The following is a 22,083-nucleotide window of genomic DNA, read 5'->3' on the forward strand; positions in this document are numbered from 1 at the left end:
AAATATACTAGTTAGTATAAATAGAAGTAAGAACCATGTAATAAGTTAGTCTGAAGGGTATAAATAAAGAGTACACATTTCGGTGCAGCTCAAAATATAATCTTTTGACTCATTTTTACTTAATGTAAAAATTAACTAGCGCTGCCATATCTTAAACACCAAATATGTAGGATTTTTAACAATTTTTCTTTGTTTGTATTTTGCGTGATTCTTTCCTCTATATTAACTATAATAAAAAATACTTTCTCAACATTTTTCAAGCTTTAATTGAGTTGTGAACACTTTTTCCATAGAGATACGTATACATTGATATGTATTTGTATAATATGTGATTTATATTCAATAAACAAATAAGTAAAACTCTATGATAATATTATAACATTTACGTAATTTCGGGGTGACTGAAGTACTTTCGCGTATTACTCCTTCTTGCATTGGCGGCCTTAGGCCTCGCTTTAAAAAAATAACCCTGTTCGAGCTAATACCCAGCCTGACTGAAGTACTTTCGCGTAGTACTCCTTTGTCCCAGTGTTTACAGACCAATGTTATTTTACCATTAATCCCGAAATCGAAGGATACTATTCTAAATACCAGCCATTACATACATTGGGTATGTCTGGGTCTATTCTGGATAAACAGGAGTTTAACCTGCTACAATATCCAGAACGAAGCTGCGCTAGGGTCACCCGTGTTTCTCTCAGCAACTCGAGCTCTTCGTCTGCTATGGGTGGTGGTTTGACTCCAAGAACGCCTTTCACGGGAAGAGAGTCGGTGAAGGTGTTAATGGCTCCACTGTGAATGGCGGTCAGTACCTGTCGAAAGTCAGTTGCGTCCGAAGTCCGGTAGGTGTACTGTACGACGTCGTCGACGTAGTCAAGGAAAGACCTTTTGATGCTCCTAGGAGTGGTTACTCTCCCAGCAGATGGCTGCAAGGGGGATTTCTACGAAAACATCCCAGCAGGAACTGCTTGGAGAGGAGTTAATTATGATCCTTAACTAGGAGCATAAGCGTCTCACTGTGTAGGTATTCGATAGGAGACATCAAAAGGCATCCCGTCGTGGTCCGGAGTGCGGTATTTTGGCAGGTCTAGAGTTCCCTCATCTGCGTACCACTGCATCCAGGCGACCATATAGGTGTTGCGTAGTTGAGGTCCGGCCGGCCGATTGCCTTGTATGTTGCCAACAACGTTTCTTTGTATTTTCCCCCTGTGCTGCCGGCTAGTGATCTGAGGATTTAGTTGCGGCTCTGTACATTGGCAATAATCGCGGTCGTATGGGGAGTAAAGGAGCATAGACTATCAAAGGTTACACATAAAATCTTTAGGGTGGGAATTTTCACGCCATCGACTGCAATATTAAGATCAAGTCTATACACTTTCGTCCAGTTCGTAAAAATGGTCGCTGTGGATTTGGTGGGGGAAAGTGTGAGGTTCCGTGTAGTGAGGAAACGAGAAAGGTCGGAGAGGTAGCTGTTTACTTTCGAACACATTCCATCGATTCCATTTCCCGACGCCAATATCGTGCAATCATCTGCGTACGAGGTTATGGAAACCCACTCTGGTGGCTGCGGGAGTTTCGAGATGTACAAGTTAAACAGTTGCGAGGAGAGGACACCACCCTGCGGAACCCCCTGTTTAATTCTTCTCAGTTTAGATGGTCCACCTCTTTAGCCCTGGAGGGAGCGTAGTTTCTTCAATGTCCTGCAGTAGCGTTGTGTGGTTGACCGTGTCAAAAGCTTTTGACAGGTCCAACGCTACGAGGATCGTTCTTTCGCAGAGTGGTTTCTGGCTGCGGCCACGAACTATTTGAGCGTTTATGACGCTAAGTGCTGTGGTGGTGCTGTGCACTTTTCGAAATCCATGCTGGCGGCTGGCTAGGCTCAGGTAGTGAGTGACGGTCGGGAGTAGCAAGGCCTCAAGTGTCTTCACCACTGGGGAGAGGAGAGTTATCGGACGATACGATTCCCCTTTGTTGGCGGGTTTCCCAGGTTTCAGTAGTGGGACCACTCTTCCGACTTTCCACGCATCGGGTATATGAAGAGTGGTCAGCTACAGGTTGAGGACCTTGGTGAGGTAACTTACTCCCGTCGAGACTAGATGCTTTAGCATTAGTTTGTTAATTCCATCAGGGCCAATAGATTTTGAGGATTTTGCTTTGTTGATGACACTCTGAACCTCCTCATCGGTGAAAGTAAATGGCGCGCAGTCGTTTGGCATATTGCGCAGCCGTCGGTTAACACATCTCCTGACTTTGTCTACCGAAGGGTGCAGTGTAAACTCCTGCTAAAATAGCTCGCGCACTTCTTCGGGTCCGAAGAAACATGACCATTGAATTGAACCTCAACTCGGTCGTCGTGCCTCTTCGAGTTAGTCAAAGCTTTTACAGTAGCCCAAAGTTTACTCACACCGGTGGAGGGGTTGCAGGACTTCAGGTGCTCTATCCATTTCGTCCGCTTATGGTGATTTACCATACGCCCAATCTCCTAATTGAGATCCCTTATTTGGGGATCCCCGGGATCGGCATGGCATAAGGTGTCGCGCTCGTTAGCTAAAAGGCTGCTTCGGCCGGGAAATTGGGGCGGATTTCCGCTATTCTTCCAGCCGGGATGAAGCGGGCGGTAGCTGCTGCGATCACCTTGCGGAATCGACGTTCGCCACCGCATACGTTCGGATGAATGGGTAGAGCGTTAAAGGTGCTCTCAGTACTTTCTGTGAAGCCGACCCAGTTAGCTTTATTAAAGTTACTGAAGGTACGGTTGTCCACAGAAACGAAATCGGGAGGTTTCTCGATCGAGATGATTATGGGCAGATGGTCTGATGCGAGAGTTAGTATAGGTCGCCAGGTTAAGCTATTTATCAGACCACCGCTAGCAATGATATTATCGGGCGAGCTATTACAGGTGCCCATAACTCTGGTGGGGGCTTTGTCATTCATTGTGCAGAATGTCGAATCGTCAATCTGTTCCGCCAGCTCCATCCCTACGATCATTTAACAGGCAGGAATGCCAAAGCGCGCCTATATTCGGGTCATATCCTGTAGGGCAACATTTAACTCGGGGGATGTATATATTAGATATTTCGAGCTCGACATCGCCTGACCGGATAGCTATACCCTGACATTCTAGGGTAGTATCCCTGCGGTCGATGTCTTCATCGATTAGACGATACTGCACGGTATTGTGGAATATGAAGGCTTGGCCACCACCATTGTCTCGCTCGCGATCTTTGCGTATTACGTTGAAACCTGCACAACTCAGAAGATCTGAGCGGATGTTAGGAGGATACAGAGCAACCCTGCTGCAAGGCATTGCTCCAATGATGACAAGCACAAATTAACACTCAGCACACTTCCCTTTCTGGCCATCAGATTTTGTTATGTCCATTTTAATAATTTCCTTAATTTTAACTTAACTTAGTACTCAAGAGACTCAATCGAAGAATCAATCGGGTTCGACAAGACACCGCAACCGCCCTACAGCTTGGATGTGGCCCCTTTGCATTTTGAGACGACAGAGGGGAACGGAGCAGCATGCATTTCTGCTCTCAAGGCTTTTCCGGAGAATGCCTTTCATGACACCTTCAATGCTTGGAAATTACGCTGGCGGCGCTGCATCGACGCAGTAAGAGCCTATTTTGAAAGTTTTTAAAGAATTTTAACGATTGGTTCAATAAATTTTTTAAATTGACTCCGCCCTATTACTTTGGGGACAAACCCTATAATGCATATTTTAGTGCTTGGAAAGCGGCAAAAGCCTCGGCTGTAAATATCAACGAGTAACAAGGAAGAATACCGCCTGTAATAAATTCTCCCTTTGGTTTGGTGAGAGCGAAAGCTGTGTTAATCGCTCTGGACCCGCCTATGTAAATTGTAGTCCAATTGTTTTCTTCATAGGTTTTCATTAAACCTAAGAAGAGTTTCTGAAATACTAAATTGCTGATGTTGGTAACCACTCCGGCTAATTGTAGAGCTCCTAGTTCTTTGGGGGCGGATGTAAGCTGAAGTATTTTCCGTATTTGATATAGAAGCATTAAGAGGATTATAGCCTGAAGTTCCGTTTATGTCGTGACACGTAAATTACGGTTCTACAAGTATGTTGGGTACCATTTCGAGAGTATATCAGTTTTGGCATTAGTTGCATCGTTCTGTCGTATACCTTTTCCTTTATTGTTGGCAGGCCACATTCCGACAAGATACACTTAATGGGTAACGTGACCCGGAAAATACAAATGAAAACTCACTCAACTTTCTTGACGGTACACAGCAGTGCCCCTTTGAAGCTTTTTTAAGCTTTAGCTTGATAATTTCAAAATGTTGGGTTTTAGCCAGCTTTTCAGGAAAGTCGGCCACATAGCAATGTGAAGATTTCTAATGAGAAATCTTACTTTTCCAAAATCTGTAGGATATTTAGAGCATATATTCAAATAGATCCTTCCTAGGCCACGGGAGTTATTATCGAAAATTCATAAAGAATTTGCAGGCATAGTCAAACCACTTGCTATGTTCTTCAGAGGAGAGTACGGTGGAATATCAAAGTGCAAAAATAAAAATCACGTTAAATGAACATGCACTAACTGAAGTATATAAAAAAACTACAAGCCCAAGTTGAACTCTTCTAGTCAATTTCGCTATAGGGGCGATTTTATTGCAAAACCCAAAGTTTCATAAAGATTCAGCCAAACCGAACAGATTCGTCAGCGAAAATTACATTAAAATCATCCTCAAATGAGATATAAATGACATAAACTCAACCAAAGAGGCTAAATTTAACATTTTGAGCATGTGTGCTAAACGTCAACAGAGGATCGGGATTCAATTCATAATGAATATGAGGTTTGGACAATGGTTTATCCAATAGGGTGGGTCGATTCCGGACTGTTTTCGATTCGGGATTTCTAATAGTGCGGAAAAGTTGCCTTAGTACTTCCTGATTCCAATGCAACTTTTTGTTTTGAGATCGGATTGCCTCTTCAACCCCAACTCCGGTCTTGAAATTTTGGAAATTCGCCTAAAATCGTGAAATTGTCTACCTAGCGCCTGAAATACGCATCTCATGGCAAAATGTATAAAACAAAAGTTATTTGTCACGTCTTTTGTCACGTGATCATGGCCGTAGGACGAACCGTTCTCGAGATACGAGCGAAAATGCGGCGCGCCACAGCGCAAGGTGCAAATCGGCTTGCGGCCACACTTCTTGACGTTGATTTCGCCGAGTGCTATTACTCACATTCATTCACCTACGCCAAAGAACACTTTCGGATAGGTCTCCACACAAATATTTTTTCATCGAGTTCCTTCACTCTTGTCGGTGATTTCGCCGAGTTCTATCACTTACATTCATTTCCCTGCGCCATACGACACGTTCGGACTGGTCTCCACATAAATATTTTTTCATCAAGTTCCTTCACTCTTGTCGTTGATTTCGCTGAGTGCTACCACTTATATTCTCTCAACAGAACCCAGAACTCAAAATGTCTATCTAAATTTAAATTTAGACAGAAATGTCCTGTGTATGGCATATATCCGTACAGTCTCTCTGAGTCCCAGTTACCTACTTACCAGGATGTTCTTTTGTGTTATCAGTTTGAAAGATTTCGTATAGGGCGACTCCGAGGCGACAACTATGAACCTAGGAGTAAAGAGGTTACAGAAATAGTTGCAAAAAAGGTTGAAAATACTTTCAAAAAGTCATCTATTCCGATAGTTTCACTCACCAGAGCTGTACAAATGCTCACCACATACCATAAGAAATTTCTGACTCTTAAACAAATGTTTTTAAGGAACCCAATAGGTTTGAGCTCTAAAGGAGACGACTTTGTCTCTTCTGCCGGAAAATTATTTGACATCGCTGCTTGTAAATGCATTTATTTTTCTTCTTGCACTTGTCCAAAGGAAAGGAAAGTTCCTATCAATGAACAACCATTTCTGACCAGAGAACCAGAAGAATTAGTCGCATTGGAAGTGTTGATCTACCTGAAACAAAAAAGATTACAAAGAAAAATGAACGTAAAGAAAAGCTTTCAAAACGTCATTCAACATCAACACTTACCAGAAAAGTATCAGCTAGAACACGTGACGATTCAGATCAGCCAGACTCTCATACCGACGACAACAATGTAGGTGCATCCCACATGGATTCTTCCAAAAACGATGCTGATGATGAATTTTCTCTTCCATCCTCTAAAACCAAACAAAACACACTAGTATTAGAACACACTGCTTTAGCTTCCCAAAGATTTGGAGTAAGTGATAGAGCAGCGGCCTTGATTGTTTCATCTGCTTTTCTGGATGCCAAAAAAGCAGGTTTGATAACAGAGGATCAGGCTAGCTTTGCCACTGACAAATGCAAGATTAGTCTGGCAAAAAAAAAGTGTTGAAGTTAAGCTCCAAAACACCGAAAGTATTGACTCTGTATATGGGCTGTATTTTGACGGCCGCAAAGACAATACACTTACACAAGTTAGCGAAGGTGAAAAGTACTACCGCGACACTGTCATAGAGGAACATATTTCTCTTATAGTGGAACCTGGTTGTCATTACTTTGGCCACGACACCTCTCTTTCCGGGTCAGCTGAGGATGAGACGCAAGCCATATGGCAACATTTACAAGACAATTCAGTTGATGTGGAACATCTAGAAGTTGTCGGTGCTGATGGCACCAACACGAACACAGGTTGGAAAGGTGGAATCATTCGGAAACTAGAAGAAAGATTAGGTAGGCCGTTACAGTGGGTTGGTTGTCTTCTACATTTCAACGAACTTCCATTTCGTGCTCTTTTCGAACACATAGATGGTGTCTCAAAGTGTCCAAATACATTATCTGGCGACATAGGTAAACTGCTCCCTGATTGTGAGAAGTTGCCTGTTGTCAAATTTGAAAGTTTTCCATCCTGATAATTACCTTCTGAGGTTATTAATCCGACCCAACTTAGCACAGACCAAGCTTATCTCTATAAAATATCAGAAGCTGTTATTTCCGGTCAATGTTTCTCAGATTTAGCGTCGATGCATCCAGGTAACATGTGCAAATCTCGCTGTCTCACCTGTGCAAATAGAATTCTGAGATTATACATTTCTACTGACAAACCAACAAAGGAAATAAAGATTTTGGTCAAGTACATACTTACAGTTTACTCACCTTTGTGGTTCTCAATAAGATTCAACGGTTCAATCATGATGGCTCGCGCCATCTCTATGCTGCAATTCTAAGGTCGAGATACTTACCTGCTAAACTGCGCAAGGTTGTCGATTCATCCATTCAACAGAATGCTTTCTTTGCTCTTCCAGAAAACATTCTCCTTGGTATGATGACTGACGAACGGATAGAAGTCAGAAAGTTGGCCCTTGATCGTCTTCTGGCAGCCAGAGAAGCAGAGTCTGACACTGTGAATGGAAGGGTTAGATGTAATAAAGTGCCAAAGCTAAATTTCAAAGCTAATAATTATTACGATATGATTAACTGGAAGACTGTTACCTTGACTGTTCCACCAGTTCTTTGTTCAGTTTCTAACGAAGAACTCATAAAAGTCGGGTACACTGTAGAGGTATGGAAATTTAGTGAATTTCTCTCTCACACCGTGGAAGTCGAGAGAACCGTCAAACTGGTGACAGAGGCATCTTCTAAAGTTATTGGCCCCCAATCTCGTGATCGTTTTATACGCTCTACACTGAAATCTAGGCAACAAGAGCCAAAGTTTAGTACAAAATCTGATTTTATCAATAAATTTGACACAGACTCAGACTAAAACAAGCCTGACATATGGTTGGTTGGTTGGGTTGGGAGGAACCCGAAGAGCAGCCACCTCCACGCGGTGGGTTCTGAGTGACCAATACAGGTTAGCTGAGAGCTGCAACATTTTTGTTTTTTTTTTCATCTTCATCAAAATCAAATAGAAAAATGCAACTTAGTGAAGCCGCCTGATGATTTTATTGCATTTGTAAAAATTTTGGAAACAAGATTTTTAGAAAAATTTGACAGTAATTGTCAAAAAATAGGATTAGGAGATATTATTTTTAATAAAATAAAAGATGTTAGGCCATTTTTGTGTTGTGATAATTGTGACCCAAAAATAGTTTTAGCCCTTTACAATAAGCGAACTTAAACTTACGATAGAAAATAAAAAAGTAAAAATTTTGTAAACAGTTAGGATAAAGAGGCTCTAAAATAAGAAAGCAATTTTTTTTAAGGAGAATTAGAATATATGTAAATAATTATATTACTGTGATATTTTTATATATTTTTTATATGAATTGTTATTGTTTTGTTTTAATCGTTATATGTATAATTTTATCGTTTGTTTTTTTTTTTTTCGTTATACACTAATGAATTGTTATCGTTTTGTTGATTAATGTAAATAAATTTATTAATAGGCCTAAAGGGGAACCGAGCACCCAAAACTAACTCGGTAACGCGCCGTTTTGCATAGCTCCTGGGTGGTGTTTAAAGTGCAATTGGGCATTTTAATTTAAATGCCCAAAAATTCTTATTTTCTTCGATCTGGCCACAATGGAAAATGTTATAAAAAACGCTCATTTTGAGACGCTCCCACACTGGAATAAGTTGGGCATCCCATTATCCCTGACGGCAATTGTCAGAGAGAAATTGCTCAACGACAGGTATGAAAACAACACTCAAGTGCTGAACACATAGAGCGCGACAGACTGCAAACGACATCTGTCAAATATTAAAATACACAAGTTCTTAGGGGCACAGTTATTGAGGCAGCAAATTTGAGTAAGAAACACTGCCCAAAAATTGCTAGTTTCTGCTATTGTTTGACAGATGTCGCTTGAAATCTGCCGTCTTGTTTGTGTTTACAGCTTCAGAGGTAAACAGTTTTTATATTGCTTATTAAATTATGTACAAGTATGTTAACAAAAAAAAATTTTAATCTTTTTAGATAGCAGAAAATAAACAACGCACAGTTTGCTATCCATTTTTCCAATATTCTTAACTTTTTCGCACACTTTTATTTAACTTGTTTTTTTTAATAAATGAACAAATTTCACTATCAGCTGTCTAAATGCACAAGTCTGCCGTCTGTCACCATAAAATTTCAATGCGCATTAGTGTTGCTTAAGGCGCAGTAATTTTGCTCGTCTGTCAGGGCTATAAGTTGAGTGAAACAGCAATAGTTAAATACGAGAGAGAAGGACTACGAAATCGTAGACTACAAGTGGCAATAGCGGCTCAACGAAAAAATACAATGAGAGAAATAAGAGAAGCCTTAAACAAATATGAATGAAACGTACCCATAAATTCACAGCGACGTGTAACAAAAGTCGAAATAAACGAATATGAAAAAGTGCGACAATTATAATAAATTTGGGCACATATCGAAAAATTGACAAAAAGCTCAACGTAAACAAAGACGTGAAAAATGTAATAAGGTGCATAAATGATATGATCGTCAGTGCAAATCCGGAGCTAAAATACGAAATACATTTTTTGTAACGATGAACTTTTTAAAGTTGGCGCATTACGAGTATTAAACAGTCAGAAATTAAAAGCATTTATTGATACGTGTGTTCAGTGTAGGATGATTCGAAAATCGTTATGGGAAAAGCTTAATTACAAATACATAAATTGTGATATGAGCCGCTCAGTGCACACATCGATTAACTCCATAAAACGAAAAGTTGAGAAACACGATGATATAATGCATATTGTTTTTAAAAATTCTTCTGATAATATGAATTCAAATATACAATGTGGAATGCATAATTGCAGATATAGCTTTCATCTAAAGCAGTGTTTCCCAAAGTGGGCGATAACGCCCCTTGTGGGCGCTGCAGGTGTCAAGGGGGCCGGTAAGAGACCCAGAAAGAAAATGGGGGCGTTGTGTAGAGGACGGGGGGGTTATTTGTTTTTTATGAGCTCTCGACTCTCAACAACAACATGTAAACATCAACTAATATGAATTAAAAGATTGCTCAAATTCGGTTCTATATTTTTCTCCGCGTAGTTCATACATAAGCATATCTGTCCTATTTTATTGAATATAGAAAAAATTAAAATCATATCAATCGGTCGCTCCGTTTCATAACGGGGCATCTGGACAGGATAGAATTTATAGAATACTAACTGTCAAACGTATTGCTATTGCCATTGCCAAAGCTGTATGTGGGCATTTGCTATCATAATATAATCATTTGGGCAAAGGTGTAGGGTAGGTAGGTTCGAGCTGATGTAGCGCATGCTTTGAGCTCCTGAATAATTTATTTTATCGCTTGCGATATGACGTCGGGTAGGTAGCTGATGTAGCGCACGTTTTGAGCTTTTGAACTCTTTAAATCTTTTATGCGGAAAATAAAAAAGGATCTTTATCCTTTCTTACAAATGTATTACTGAGGAAAATAAGATAATAAGAAAAGGAGAAAGATCCTATTTTACAAATATATTTCTGGAAAAAATAAGATAATACGAAAAGGAGAAAGATCCTTGTTTTTACAAATGTATTTCTGGGGAAAATAAGATAATAAGAAAAGGAGAAAGATCCTTTTTTTACAAATGTATTTCTAGGAAAAATAAGAATTCATATTTTTGGAAACATTGAAGAATCATTGTGCGATCACCTGAGGTCAAGCCAATTTTCATTTCAGCTGGATGAGTCCACTTTACCAACTAATGAAGCATTGTTGTTGTCTTACGTGAGTTTTATTTAAGATGAGAACATATGTGAAGAACTATTATTTGATAGAAATTTAGAGACCGATACAAAAAGTTTTGCGATGAGAAAGAGATTCCTTTGGAAAATATTATTTCAATTGCTACAGATGGCGCTCCGGCTATGATAGGGTGCCATAAAGGCTTCATAGCGTACTTAAAAAATAAAATTCCAGATGTCCTTGGTGTACCTTGCGTTATTCATAGACAACATTTAGTTGCTAGAAACTTAAGTGAAAAACTATTGCAATCACTGCAATATGTCATCAAAGCAGTCAATAAAATCCGCAACAGCTCTTTGAATGATAGATTATTTCATCAGCTTTGTGTTACTAATGACGAGGATTTCAATCGTTTGTTGTTTCATACTGAAGTTCGTTGGCTATCAAGAGGCAATTGTCTGACTCGATTCTACAACCTGTTTGACTCTGTTATAGAGTTCTTGGAAACTAAAGATACAGAATTTCAAGACAAGCTCATAACATTAAGGTATGATATAGCTTACATGACAGACCTGTATAAATTGTTCAACGACATGAATCTCCAACTGCAAGGCGATAAACTAAATTTAATTAAAACAAAAAACGTCGTTGCTGATTTCGCAGCCAAACTGCTTCTACACAAAAAGAATCTGGACAGACGTGTGTTTCACAATTTTCCGAATTTATCAGTATCATGCAGTAACGACGAATTGTTTGCCTACTGCCAACATTTGGAAAACCTCCACATTGACTTCACCGAACGATACCAGGACATTTTGAACTTGGAAATACCAGACTGGGTGTTGGATCCCTTTTCAAATGTCCACACAGCAATGTCACCTCAGCTGGAAGAAGAACTTATAGAATTGACAACAAACGAGGAAATAAAAATCAAGTTCAAAAATGGTTACCAAGAATTTTGGCTACAAAAACCGATCTCGCAATTGTACCCTGGATTGTGGTCAATCGTTCAACGATTCTTGATAGCATTCCCATCATCATATTTGTGTGAACGTAGATTTAGTGCTGTGACTACACTACTTACTAAAAATATAAATCGTTTGCTTGTTACCGAACGTGGCGACTTGCGACTGTTCTTGAGTAAATTGGAACCTGATATTAACAAACTTATTAAACAGCATCAGATTCATCCTTCACATTAGTTTTTATATATGGATCGATTATTTTAGTTTTATTTTTAATAAAAGATTCTCTGTTTTAATACTATAAAGTTGTGTTTCAATAATCATTCTTATTGGCAGGTGGAGCTCGTAAGAATTAACTTGAGACCTAAGCGCCGTTGTATGTTACCTACTGCGCTCAGGTTTCAAGTTGCTGGTTATAATAAAAGTTTCGTTTAGAATTCACAATAATTAATTTGAAGGTATAGTGGTTTTTAAATAGGTGAAAAAATGGGGGCGCTAAAAAAATATTTGTTCTCAAAGTGGGTGGTAGACAAAATAAGTTTGGGAACCACTGCTTTACAGTTTGGGAAACATGGTTTATTTTAATTGTGTTTGAATCTCGTGTATAGTATCATGAACTCCATCAGATTGATAAAAATGAATTTTTGTCTTATCGGATCATATTACCATGAAAATAAATAATAAAGTAAATATTTTTATAATTAAAAAAAAATTTAAACTTACTGTTTAAATGAGTTAAGCTTACACCCACTCTACCTGGAAAAACTGGCGCACCGTAGCTAGACACCAACACACCACACCACCAATACACCACACCTGGGGACACATTGGATTTCACCACATCCGATGTCAAAAGGATTGAATCATCGCTTTTATTTTGACCACATTCGTTTTTTACAATTCGATTTATACATTTCGCACGTCAACAATTCGACCATCAACATTCGCTTCGACACTGCGCCGCGTCGACACCTTCAGCATATTTACATTGATCGGATGAATCTTGCGCGCTGCGTTCAGCATTTGATTCAACCGAGATACTGCACATCTCTTTTTCCTCATCTTGTCTCCTCGCCGTGGAATCTCAATCGCACGTTCGCATTGAACGAGTGCATTTACATTTTTTATACACATATCTAATGTTAAAGTGTAAAAATGTCAAAATTACCCGTTTTTTAATTAAATTTATATACACTGAAGCCAGCAACAGTATTTTTTATTGTCCCCGTTTAAATATGGTCCTTCGAGCCTTACCGAAAGGCACCTTCGGATTTTAACTAAACAAAAATTTATAAAAAGAGCAAAAAGCAAACGGAGTGCGAATAAAAGTGAAATTTAAAACCTTAAAGTGCCGTGGAGAAAAACAAAAGTGCAATATAAAGTCTTGCGGTTTTTTTATTGAATTTTTTTTTTTATTGAAATTGAAATGAATTTTTGATGACTCATGCCCAGCTCTTGACCGATGCTACGGCTGCTAATATACCGGTCTCTTTCGACCAATTCAGCGATTTAACCGCAATTTTCGACGAGAGACCTTCCGGAGCGTGGCGCATCTTCGACCACCTCTACACCAGAACGAAAACGTTGAAACCATCGTTGTGCGGTGGAAATGGAAACTGTATCGGGTCCATAAACTGCAAAAATTTTATTGGCGGCTTGAGATGCATTTTTGCCCTTATCGTAGTAGTACTGTAAAATATGCCGTATTTTCTCTTTATTTTGCTCCATGTTTGCGACGCTATAACTCACGAACGACTCAAAAAAAACAATCAATCAAACACGACGAATAAAACTAGAACTACGCACTTTCAGCGCCAACTAGCAAAAATACCGCAAGACTTTCTTGACAACCTTATACATATACATACATATATGTTTTAAGGTATGGTTTTCCTAGTTAAAACTTAGCGAAAATCAGTTCCCAAACTATACTGTAAAATTCAAATTCTGTCAAGTACATACATATATATTCTATATAATCTCATATACACATATGTACATGTATATATCCTTGAATATATGTATATATACTTACTTTGGTCCAACTTCAGCTAACCAAAAATTCAAATATTTACTTATGAGAAATTTCTGGTAGTACCCCTTATGCTTAATAAAGTAATAAGCAGGACTGAAACAACAACTGAGAAAGAAATATTTGAATATATAAAATAAAAAATAAAAACAGAAACAGAAAAAATATATACTTATACATACATATGTCCAAACACAAGGGCATAGGGAACATACCCAGTTAGAACAGTGACGGTCACGTTACGTAGTGACATGCCGGTAACGCGTGCCGGTTTAATTGTCACTTTTTCCTATCACGTTCTTAAGGGCGAATCAAAAAAGCTCCCAAAAATTTTGTATACATGTGATCTTGTATCACCTTCTCGCTCACATATTTTCTGCTGTAATAAAACTATATCCTTCTTTCTCACACTTTCATTCAATTTGGGATAATTCAACAAAACTGCTCTCAGGAAAGCGTGACGGTGCATTCTACAACAGCCTAGTGGGTAAACCACTCGCTTGTCATTCCTTCAACCTAAAGTTCGAAACTCAAAAATATAAAGATTTTTTTTTTTATAAAATATATATTTTTTTTATTAATTTTAATACCCAGCAAAACTTGCGTGACCGAAACTCCAATACATTTACACAATTTTTACTTGTCCCTAACACTTCCTCACAAATCTTTGAAATGAGTAAGAAGTCAATCTATTGTGTCTTTTGTTTGTTTTACATTATAAGCTCTTCACTCAACAGATGTTAAGCAAAAATAAAACAAAAGAAGACAAACAAATTTTTTATCTGTCACCGCTTATTGAAAACGATGGATGTGAAAGCGTACAGCATGATACCGTGAATTTGACGTTTGCTTGTTCGTTGTGACAAATTGAATTCGAAGAAAAAAAGAATTTGGTTACAAACGCGTCGATAGTTGAGAATTGTGCAGATTTGTGTTTGTACATATTTATTATATTTAAAATAAATATTTAAACCTACGGATATTATAATTGTGTTTCTTTAACTTTTGTGAATATTTTGTGTCTTCAAGATAATATTTGGAAAAAGGGTGAGCAAAACAAATACTAATTCAATATGAAAAAATATACATTTAGTGCATATATGTATGAGCCGGGAAAAAAAGGCTTTTAATCTTAGTGCATCTAAATTTATGAAAATTTGTGAAAAAGATGTAAATTATTGTAGCCCGGTCGTATTTTATTATATTATGTTAAGTTATTTAAAATAAATTTTGATGCTGCCAAATTTTTATTTCTTAATCAGATGGATTCACCAGCGCTTTTTGATGACACCTATTTGGAGGAATGCCCGACAACTTCTTCGACTCCCGTAAAAGGTACATGTAAAATCGTCATCTTAGTTTTCAATTCATTTTTACGCATTTGTTATTGTAGAACAATTGACATTTAAACGGAAGAAATTCAACCTTTCTGGTTGCTACAACCCAGAGGCAAGCTTCTCAAAACAACAAGGAAACAATTTGGCTGTGTAAGGAAATGGTAATCCAATATATTGTTAAAATGCATAGAAGTATATTTATATACTATTTTTTGTATCTATATAAGAAATTATAGAAATAATTTTTATATTATTAAAAAAAAATGTCAAAAGATGAAGGAAATGAATTTAATGTAAATTTAAATAAAATTATTTTATTATTAAAATTAATAAAAAAATTTATATTTTATAAAAAAAAAATCTTTATATTTTTGAGTTTCGAACTTCAGGTTGAAGGAATAACAAGCGAGTGGTTTACCCACTAGGCTATTGTAGAATGCACCGTCACGCTTTTCTGAGAGCAGTTTTGTTGTATTATCCCAAATTGAATGAAAGTGTGAGAAAGAAGGATATAGTTTTATTACAGCAGAAAATATGTGAGCGAGAAGATGATACAAGGTCACATGTATACAAAAGTTTTGGGTGCTTTTTTGATTCGCCCTTAAGAACGTGATAGGAAAAAGTGACAATTAAACCGGCACGCGTTACCGGCATGTCACTAGGTAACGTGACCGTCACTGTTCTAACTGGGTACCTGCACATTACTCATTTTTGCGCTCTTTTCGCAGTGCTAACATGTGTATGTTCATATGAACATTTATATATGAGTACAACAATATAGAATCCGCCTATCTCTTACCCTACACTAGGTACTGGCAAATTATAAAAAAAAATTAAAAATTTTGAAATTCCAAAACAGTAATTTTAAAATTCACTTACTATTCGGCGGTAAAATTTCCTTGTTATTAACTAAAAACTATTATCAAATCGCGGTTAAATAAAAATTGTGGGCGCACATATTCAAATATTCAAAGTCCATATTGGCTACTATCCGGCAATACCCCTTGTTCTTTGGCAAACAAAAACAAGGAGGATTGCATACAAAAAAGCGCATTGATCTCTTCAACGAGCTCTCAATCGCACAAAACATAAGTACCTACATACGCATGTACATACAAGTTCACGTATTAGGGTGTACCTAATTACACAACATTCGGGCATAAGAAATATTAATTAATTAAACATAATGCAAGAAAAAAAATAAAATTAATTCTATCGGAAGTAAATAAAAAACGTTATTAATAAAACTAACATTAGCAATATAATCGAAATTCAAAGCTCTATTTACATAAAAGAGTATTCGGTTTCAAGCAACACCCTTTTGCCTTATTAAAATCAGTTACACTGAAAGAAAAACAAAATATTTAATTATTTTTATATATAAACAAATTAAAATAAAATAAATAAATAATATGATCTCGCAAGTCTAGCATAAAAAATGGTTAATAGCGAAAAAAATCAAAATAAACCCGCAGGAGCTACACGCTCAAAACAGGCTATTAAATTTATTTCAGAAAGTGACAGTTTAACAAGATACTGCACTAGATTTGCCTCTTAACCGATTCGCGAAAACTCGGAATCGTTATTAGAAATAAAAAGTCGAAATCTGAAATCTGAATCCAAGCGGCTCATGACGCCATTGTACACTCTGACGATTCAGATCTACCACAGAATTTTAAATTATCTGCTTATGCCATATACGAAAACTGCTTAGACCAGTACGAAGAAACAAAAGCTATGATCTACGATCAACTAAAGCTCATAAAAGCAATTGCACCTACTGCCCACAGTAGAGTAGAGCTGCCACAAGAAGACAGTCAGAAGGCAAGTTCAAGCTTCCAACTCGAGGTGCCCGCATGTGACACAGAAACCTTTCACGGAGGTTATGAAGAATGGCCGTCCTTCCGGGACACGTTCACAGCCGTGTACATAAACCATCCTCAATTATCACAAGCGCAAAACTTGTATCACCTCAGATACAAAACGAAAGGTCAAGCAGGCATAATAGTTAAGCAGTTCGCTCTTAATGACGATAATTTCAATTTGGCTTGGGAAGCTCTAAAAGCTAGATATGAAAACGAAAGAATACTGGTCGATAAGCAAGTAACGACACTATTAAACTTGCCTAAAATCTAGAAAGAAACAAGTGAAGAATTTGTACGACTACAATCCACTGTTTCTAAATGTTTCTAAATGTTGCTCAAAGGCACAAAAAGTTCAAACGCTGCACAGCGAAACACAAAGTGAACTAGTTACAGAAGCAGTTACCACCATACCAACTCAAGTTGAGAACAAAGACCTTAATTCACAATTAAGTAAATCGCAAAAGTTAAAGAAACTTCCATTACAAACAAAACTTTAAAGGATCAGTATTGTGAGCACTTCTCTAAAGCCAAAACTTCTTCTTCTTCTTAATTGGCGTAGACACCGCTTACGCGATTATAGCCGAGTTAACAAAAGCGCGCCAGTCGTTTCTCCTTTTCGCTACGTGGCGCCAATTGGATATTCCAAGCGTAGCCAGGTCCTTCTCCACTTGGTCCTTCCAACGGAGTGGAGGTCTTCCTCTTCCTCTGCTTCCCCCGGCGGGTACAGCGTCGAATACTTTCAGAGCTGGAGTGTTTTCGTCCATTCGGACAACATGACCTAGCCAGCGGAGCCGCTGTCTTTTAATTCGCTGAACTATGTCAATGTCGTCGTATATCTCGTACAGCTCATCGTTCCATCGAATGCGATATTCGCCGTGGCCAACGCCCAAAAGACCATAAATCTTTCGCAGAACTTTTCTCTCGAAAACTCGCAACGTCGACTCATCAGTTGTTGACAACGTCCAAGCCTCTGCACCATATAGCAGGACGGGAATTATGAGCGACTTATAAAGTTTGGCTTTTGTTCGTCGAGAGAGGACTTTACTTTTCAATTGCCTACTCAGTCCGAAGTAGCACCTGTTGGCAAGAGTTATCCTGCGTTGGATTTCTAGGCTGACATTGTTGGTGGTGTTTACGCTGGTTCCAAGATAGACGAAATTATCTACGACTTCAAAGTTATGACTGTCAACAGTGACGTGAGAGCCAAGTCGCGAGTGCGACGACTGTTTGATGACAGGAGATATTTCGTCTTGCCCTCGTTCACTGCCAGACCCATTTTCTGTGCTTCCTTGTCCAGCCTGGAGAAAGCAGAACTAACGGCACGGGTGTTGAGGCCGATGATATCAATATCATCGGCATACGCCAGCAGCTGTACACTCTTATAGAAGATGGTACCTTCTCTGTTAAGTTCTGCAGCTCTTACTATTTTCTCCAGAAGCAGGTTGAAGAAGTCGGACGATAGGGAGTCGCCTTTTCTGACACCTCGTTTGGTATCGAACGGCTCGGAGAGGTCCCTCCCGATCCTGACGGAGCTCTTCGTGTTGCTCAACGTCAGTTTAAATAGCCGTATTAGTTTTGCGGGGATACCAAATTCAGACATCGCGGCAGCAGCTCCTTTTCGTGCTGTCGAAAGCAGCTTTGAAATCGACGAAGAGGTGGTGTGTGTCGATTCTCCTTTCATGGGTCTTTTCCAAGATTTGGCGCATGGGGAATATCTGGTCGGTTGTTGATTTTCCAGGTCTGAAGCCACACTGATAAGGTCCAATCAGTTTGTTGACGGTGGGCTTTAATCTTTCACACAATACGCTCGATAGGACCTTATATGCGATGTTGAGGAGGCTAATCCCACGGTAGTTGGCGCAGATTGTGGGGTCTCCTTTTTTATGGATTGGGCATAGCACACCTTAATTCCAATCGTTGGGCATGCTTTCGTCCGACCATATTTTACAAAGAAGCTGATGCATGCTCCTTATCAGTTCTTCGCCGCCGTGTTTGAATAGCTCGGCTGGCAATCCGTCGGCCCCTGCCGCTTTGTTGTTCTTCAGGCGGGCAATTGCTATTCGAACTTCTTCATGGTCGGGTAATGGTACGTCTGCTCCATCGTCATCGATTGGGGAATCGGGTTCTCCTTCTCCTGGTGTTGTGCGTTCACTGCCATTCAGCAGGCTGGAGAAGTGTTCCCTCCATAATTTAAGTATACTCTGGGCATCAGTGACTAGATCACCTTTGGGGGTTCTACAAGAGTACGCTCCGGTCTTGAAACCTTCTGTAAGCCGCCGCATTTTTTCGTAGAATTTTCGAGCATTACCCCTGTCGGCCAGCTTATCAAGCCCTTCATACTCACGCATTTCGGCCTCTTTCTTTTTCTGTCTGCAGATGCGTCTCGCTTCCTTCTTCAATTCTCGGTATCTATCCCATCCCGCACGTGTTGTGGTCGATCGTAACGTTGCGAGGTAGGCAGCCTGTTTTCTCGCCGCTGCGGCGCGGCACTCCTCGTCGTACCAGTTGTTCTTTTGCACTTTCCGAAAACCAAGGGTTTCGGATGCAGCTGTACGTAAGGAGTTTGAAATGCCGTCCCACAGTTCCTTTATACCGAGTTGTTGATGAGTGCTCTCAGAGAGCAGGAGTGCAAGCCGAGTAGTAAATCGTTCAGCAGTCTGTTGTGATTGCAGCTTTTCGACGTCGAACCTTCCTTGTGTTTGTTGGCGTGCGTTTTTTGCTGCACAGAGGCGGGTGCGAATCTTGGCTGCAACAAGATAGTGGTCCGAGTCGAAGTTAGGACCTCGGAGCGCACGCACATCTAAAACACTGGAGACGTGTCTTCCGTCTATCACAACAAGATCGATATGGTTGGTAGTGCTGGAATCTAGTACTACAGATAACCATATTTCGGGCCCCGGCGAAGTCGATCAGCCTCAACCCATTTGGGGATGTTTCCTCGTGGAGGCTGAATTTACCGACCGCAGTGCCAAAGATACCTTCTTTGCCCACCCTGGCGTTAAAGTCGCCAAGCACGATTTTGACATCGTGGCGGGGGCATCTCTCATAAGTGCGTTCCAAGCACTCATAAAAGGCATCTTTGGTCACATCGTCCTTCTCATCCGTCGGAGCGTGGGCGCAAATCAGCGATATGTTGAAGAACCTCGCTTTGATGCGGATTGTGGCTAGACGTTCATTCACCGGAGTGAATGATAGTACTCGGCGACGGAGTCTCTCTCCCACCACGAATCCCACACCAAACTTGCGCTCCTTTATATGGCCACTGTAGTAAATGTCACAAGGACCTACTCATCTCTGTCCTTGTCCCGTCCATCGCATTTCTTGGACGGCGGCGATGTCAGCCTTTGTTTTTACGAGGACAGCTTCAGCTGCTTGAGTCATATGTAAAAGAATCGTTTCTGGCCACTCCCAAGTGAATGGCGATCAGAGAACTTTCCTCACTTGCGTGAACTTCTACACATGACCCCATCCTCCGACTACTCGATCAAAGAATGGCCGGTACGTCGTACCACTACCACTAGAGCCACAATTTTCCAACACTCCACAAATTGGTATAAAAGACAAAGTTAGAGATACCTCTGACAGTCCCTATATTAAAAGGACATACTACTTTTCGGCCCCGCAGGATGGCTTTCGCCAATAATGGAAAAACAAAAAAAAAAAAAATTCTGGACAAATCCTAGAGCGGTGGCGCACTAATACTTGTCAAATGAGTGCATACGCACTAATATATACAAAGTTTCCAAAAAGTCGAAAAATCGACACCTATTATACAATATGGGACATCTCAAAATTGACGTTAAGGGATCACCAAATTCCGAATGCGATACAGTGACGCACCTACACTTTCAAAAGTCAATGGTCTCTCTTATCGCATCTATTCAAGCGCGCCTCATATGGGTAGGTTAAGGGAATCAGCTGCATAAAGCTTCAAACTAATTCTCTACGAATCAAATCCGTTCTCTATTCACGGCCATTCTCTCGCAAGATCTCTCTAATTTCATAGTTCTAACTGAAGGGCTAAGGAGTACCCATTCTGGCCACATCTGAGCCAGGCGTGGAGTTACCATCCCTCATAAGCCGATATCGCAGAAAAGGCAAATAATCTAAAACTAGTTTTACAAACCGATGGTAAAGAAATTTGAAATAAGAACACAAATATAAACCTATCAAAGAAACAACCGCAATTATATGAGCAAAAGCAGTTACAAACTCATAAATCCGTAAAATATGGTTTCTTATTGTACGCACGTAAAAGCATGTGTACATACCAAATACTAAGTATGTTTAAAACCAAAGCCGTTTCCAACATTTATAGCATGTGTTCTGCGCCCTCGGCTACTCTACCAGCAGTACGCCGAAATACATGCAACAGCATGTACGTAATACTAGGCAAAATATTCGTCTAGGGGGCCCAGGATGTTTAAATGACATAAGCCTACACCCACTCTACCCGGGAAAAACTGGCGCACCGTAGCTAGACACCAACACACCACACCACCAATACACCACACCTGGGGACACATTAGATTTCACCACATCAGATGTCAAAAGGATTGAATCATTGCTATTATTTTCACCACATTAGTTATCTACAATTCGATCTATACAATTCGCACGTCAACAATCCGACCATCAACATTCGCTTTGACACTGCGCCGCGTCGACACCTTCAGCATATTTACATCGATCGGATGAATCTTGCGCGCTGCGTTCAGCATTTGATTCAACCGAGATTCTGCACATCTCTTTTTGCTCATCATGTCTCCTCGCCGTGGAATCTCAATCGCACGTTCGCATGTAGCGAATGCATTTACATTTTTTATACACATACCTAATGTTAAAGTGTAAAAATGTCAAAATTACCCGTTTTTTAATTAAATTTATATACAGTCAAGCCAGCAACAGTATTTTTTATTGCTCCCATTTAAATACTTACCATATTCCAATCTTCTTGAGGATTGGACTCATGTCTTGCAACAAAATCGCGCCGTAACCGTACATGTCTTTTTGACAACATAGTTTTTTTTTCTTTTCTGAGGCATTAAGATCAATTTTTTTTAATGAACGACGCGCCGTCCACTCACTTGCTTGGATATTTAGGGTTCAGAGTTGCCGCGGGTGTTACCGCTGTGTCCGAAGTGACCCATCACGCAAGTTATGTGTACACTATCATCCCAACCAGACACCACACAACAAAATACTATAAATTGGACAAAATAAAAGATTAAAGAAAAACAAGTAAACATTACAAAAAATATAAGATAACAAGTAGAGAT

At 39.5% G+C, this 22,083-nt stretch overlaps 1 protein-coding gene and 1 pseudogene across 1 annotated transcript; both read right to left on the minus strand.

The window, feature by feature from the left end:
* Positions 1-907: 907 nt before the first annotated feature.
* LOC120781786 lies at positions 908-1,495 on the minus strand (annotated as a pseudogene).
* Positions 1,496-2,482: 987 nt separating this feature from the next.
* LOC120781446 lies at positions 2,483-2,976 on the minus strand. Its single transcript, XM_040113662.1, has 2 exons — positions 2,555-2,976; positions 2,483-2,522 (listed from the first exon to the last, which is right to left on the minus strand). Exons 1-2 carry the CDS (start codon positions 2,974-2,976, stop codon positions 2,483-2,485), a joined length of 462 nt encoding a protein of 153 aa, XP_039969596.1.
* Between the last annotated feature and the right edge of the window lie 19,107 nt (positions 2,977-22,083).

This window comes from Bactrocera tryoni, unplaced genomic scaffold (genome assembly GCF_016617805.1).
Source record: "Bactrocera tryoni isolate S06 unplaced genomic scaffold, CSIRO_BtryS06_freeze2 scaffold_7, whole genome shotgun sequence".
In the NCBI taxonomy this organism is placed as follows: Eukaryota; Metazoa; Arthropoda; class Insecta; order Diptera; family Tephritidae; genus Bactrocera; species Bactrocera tryoni.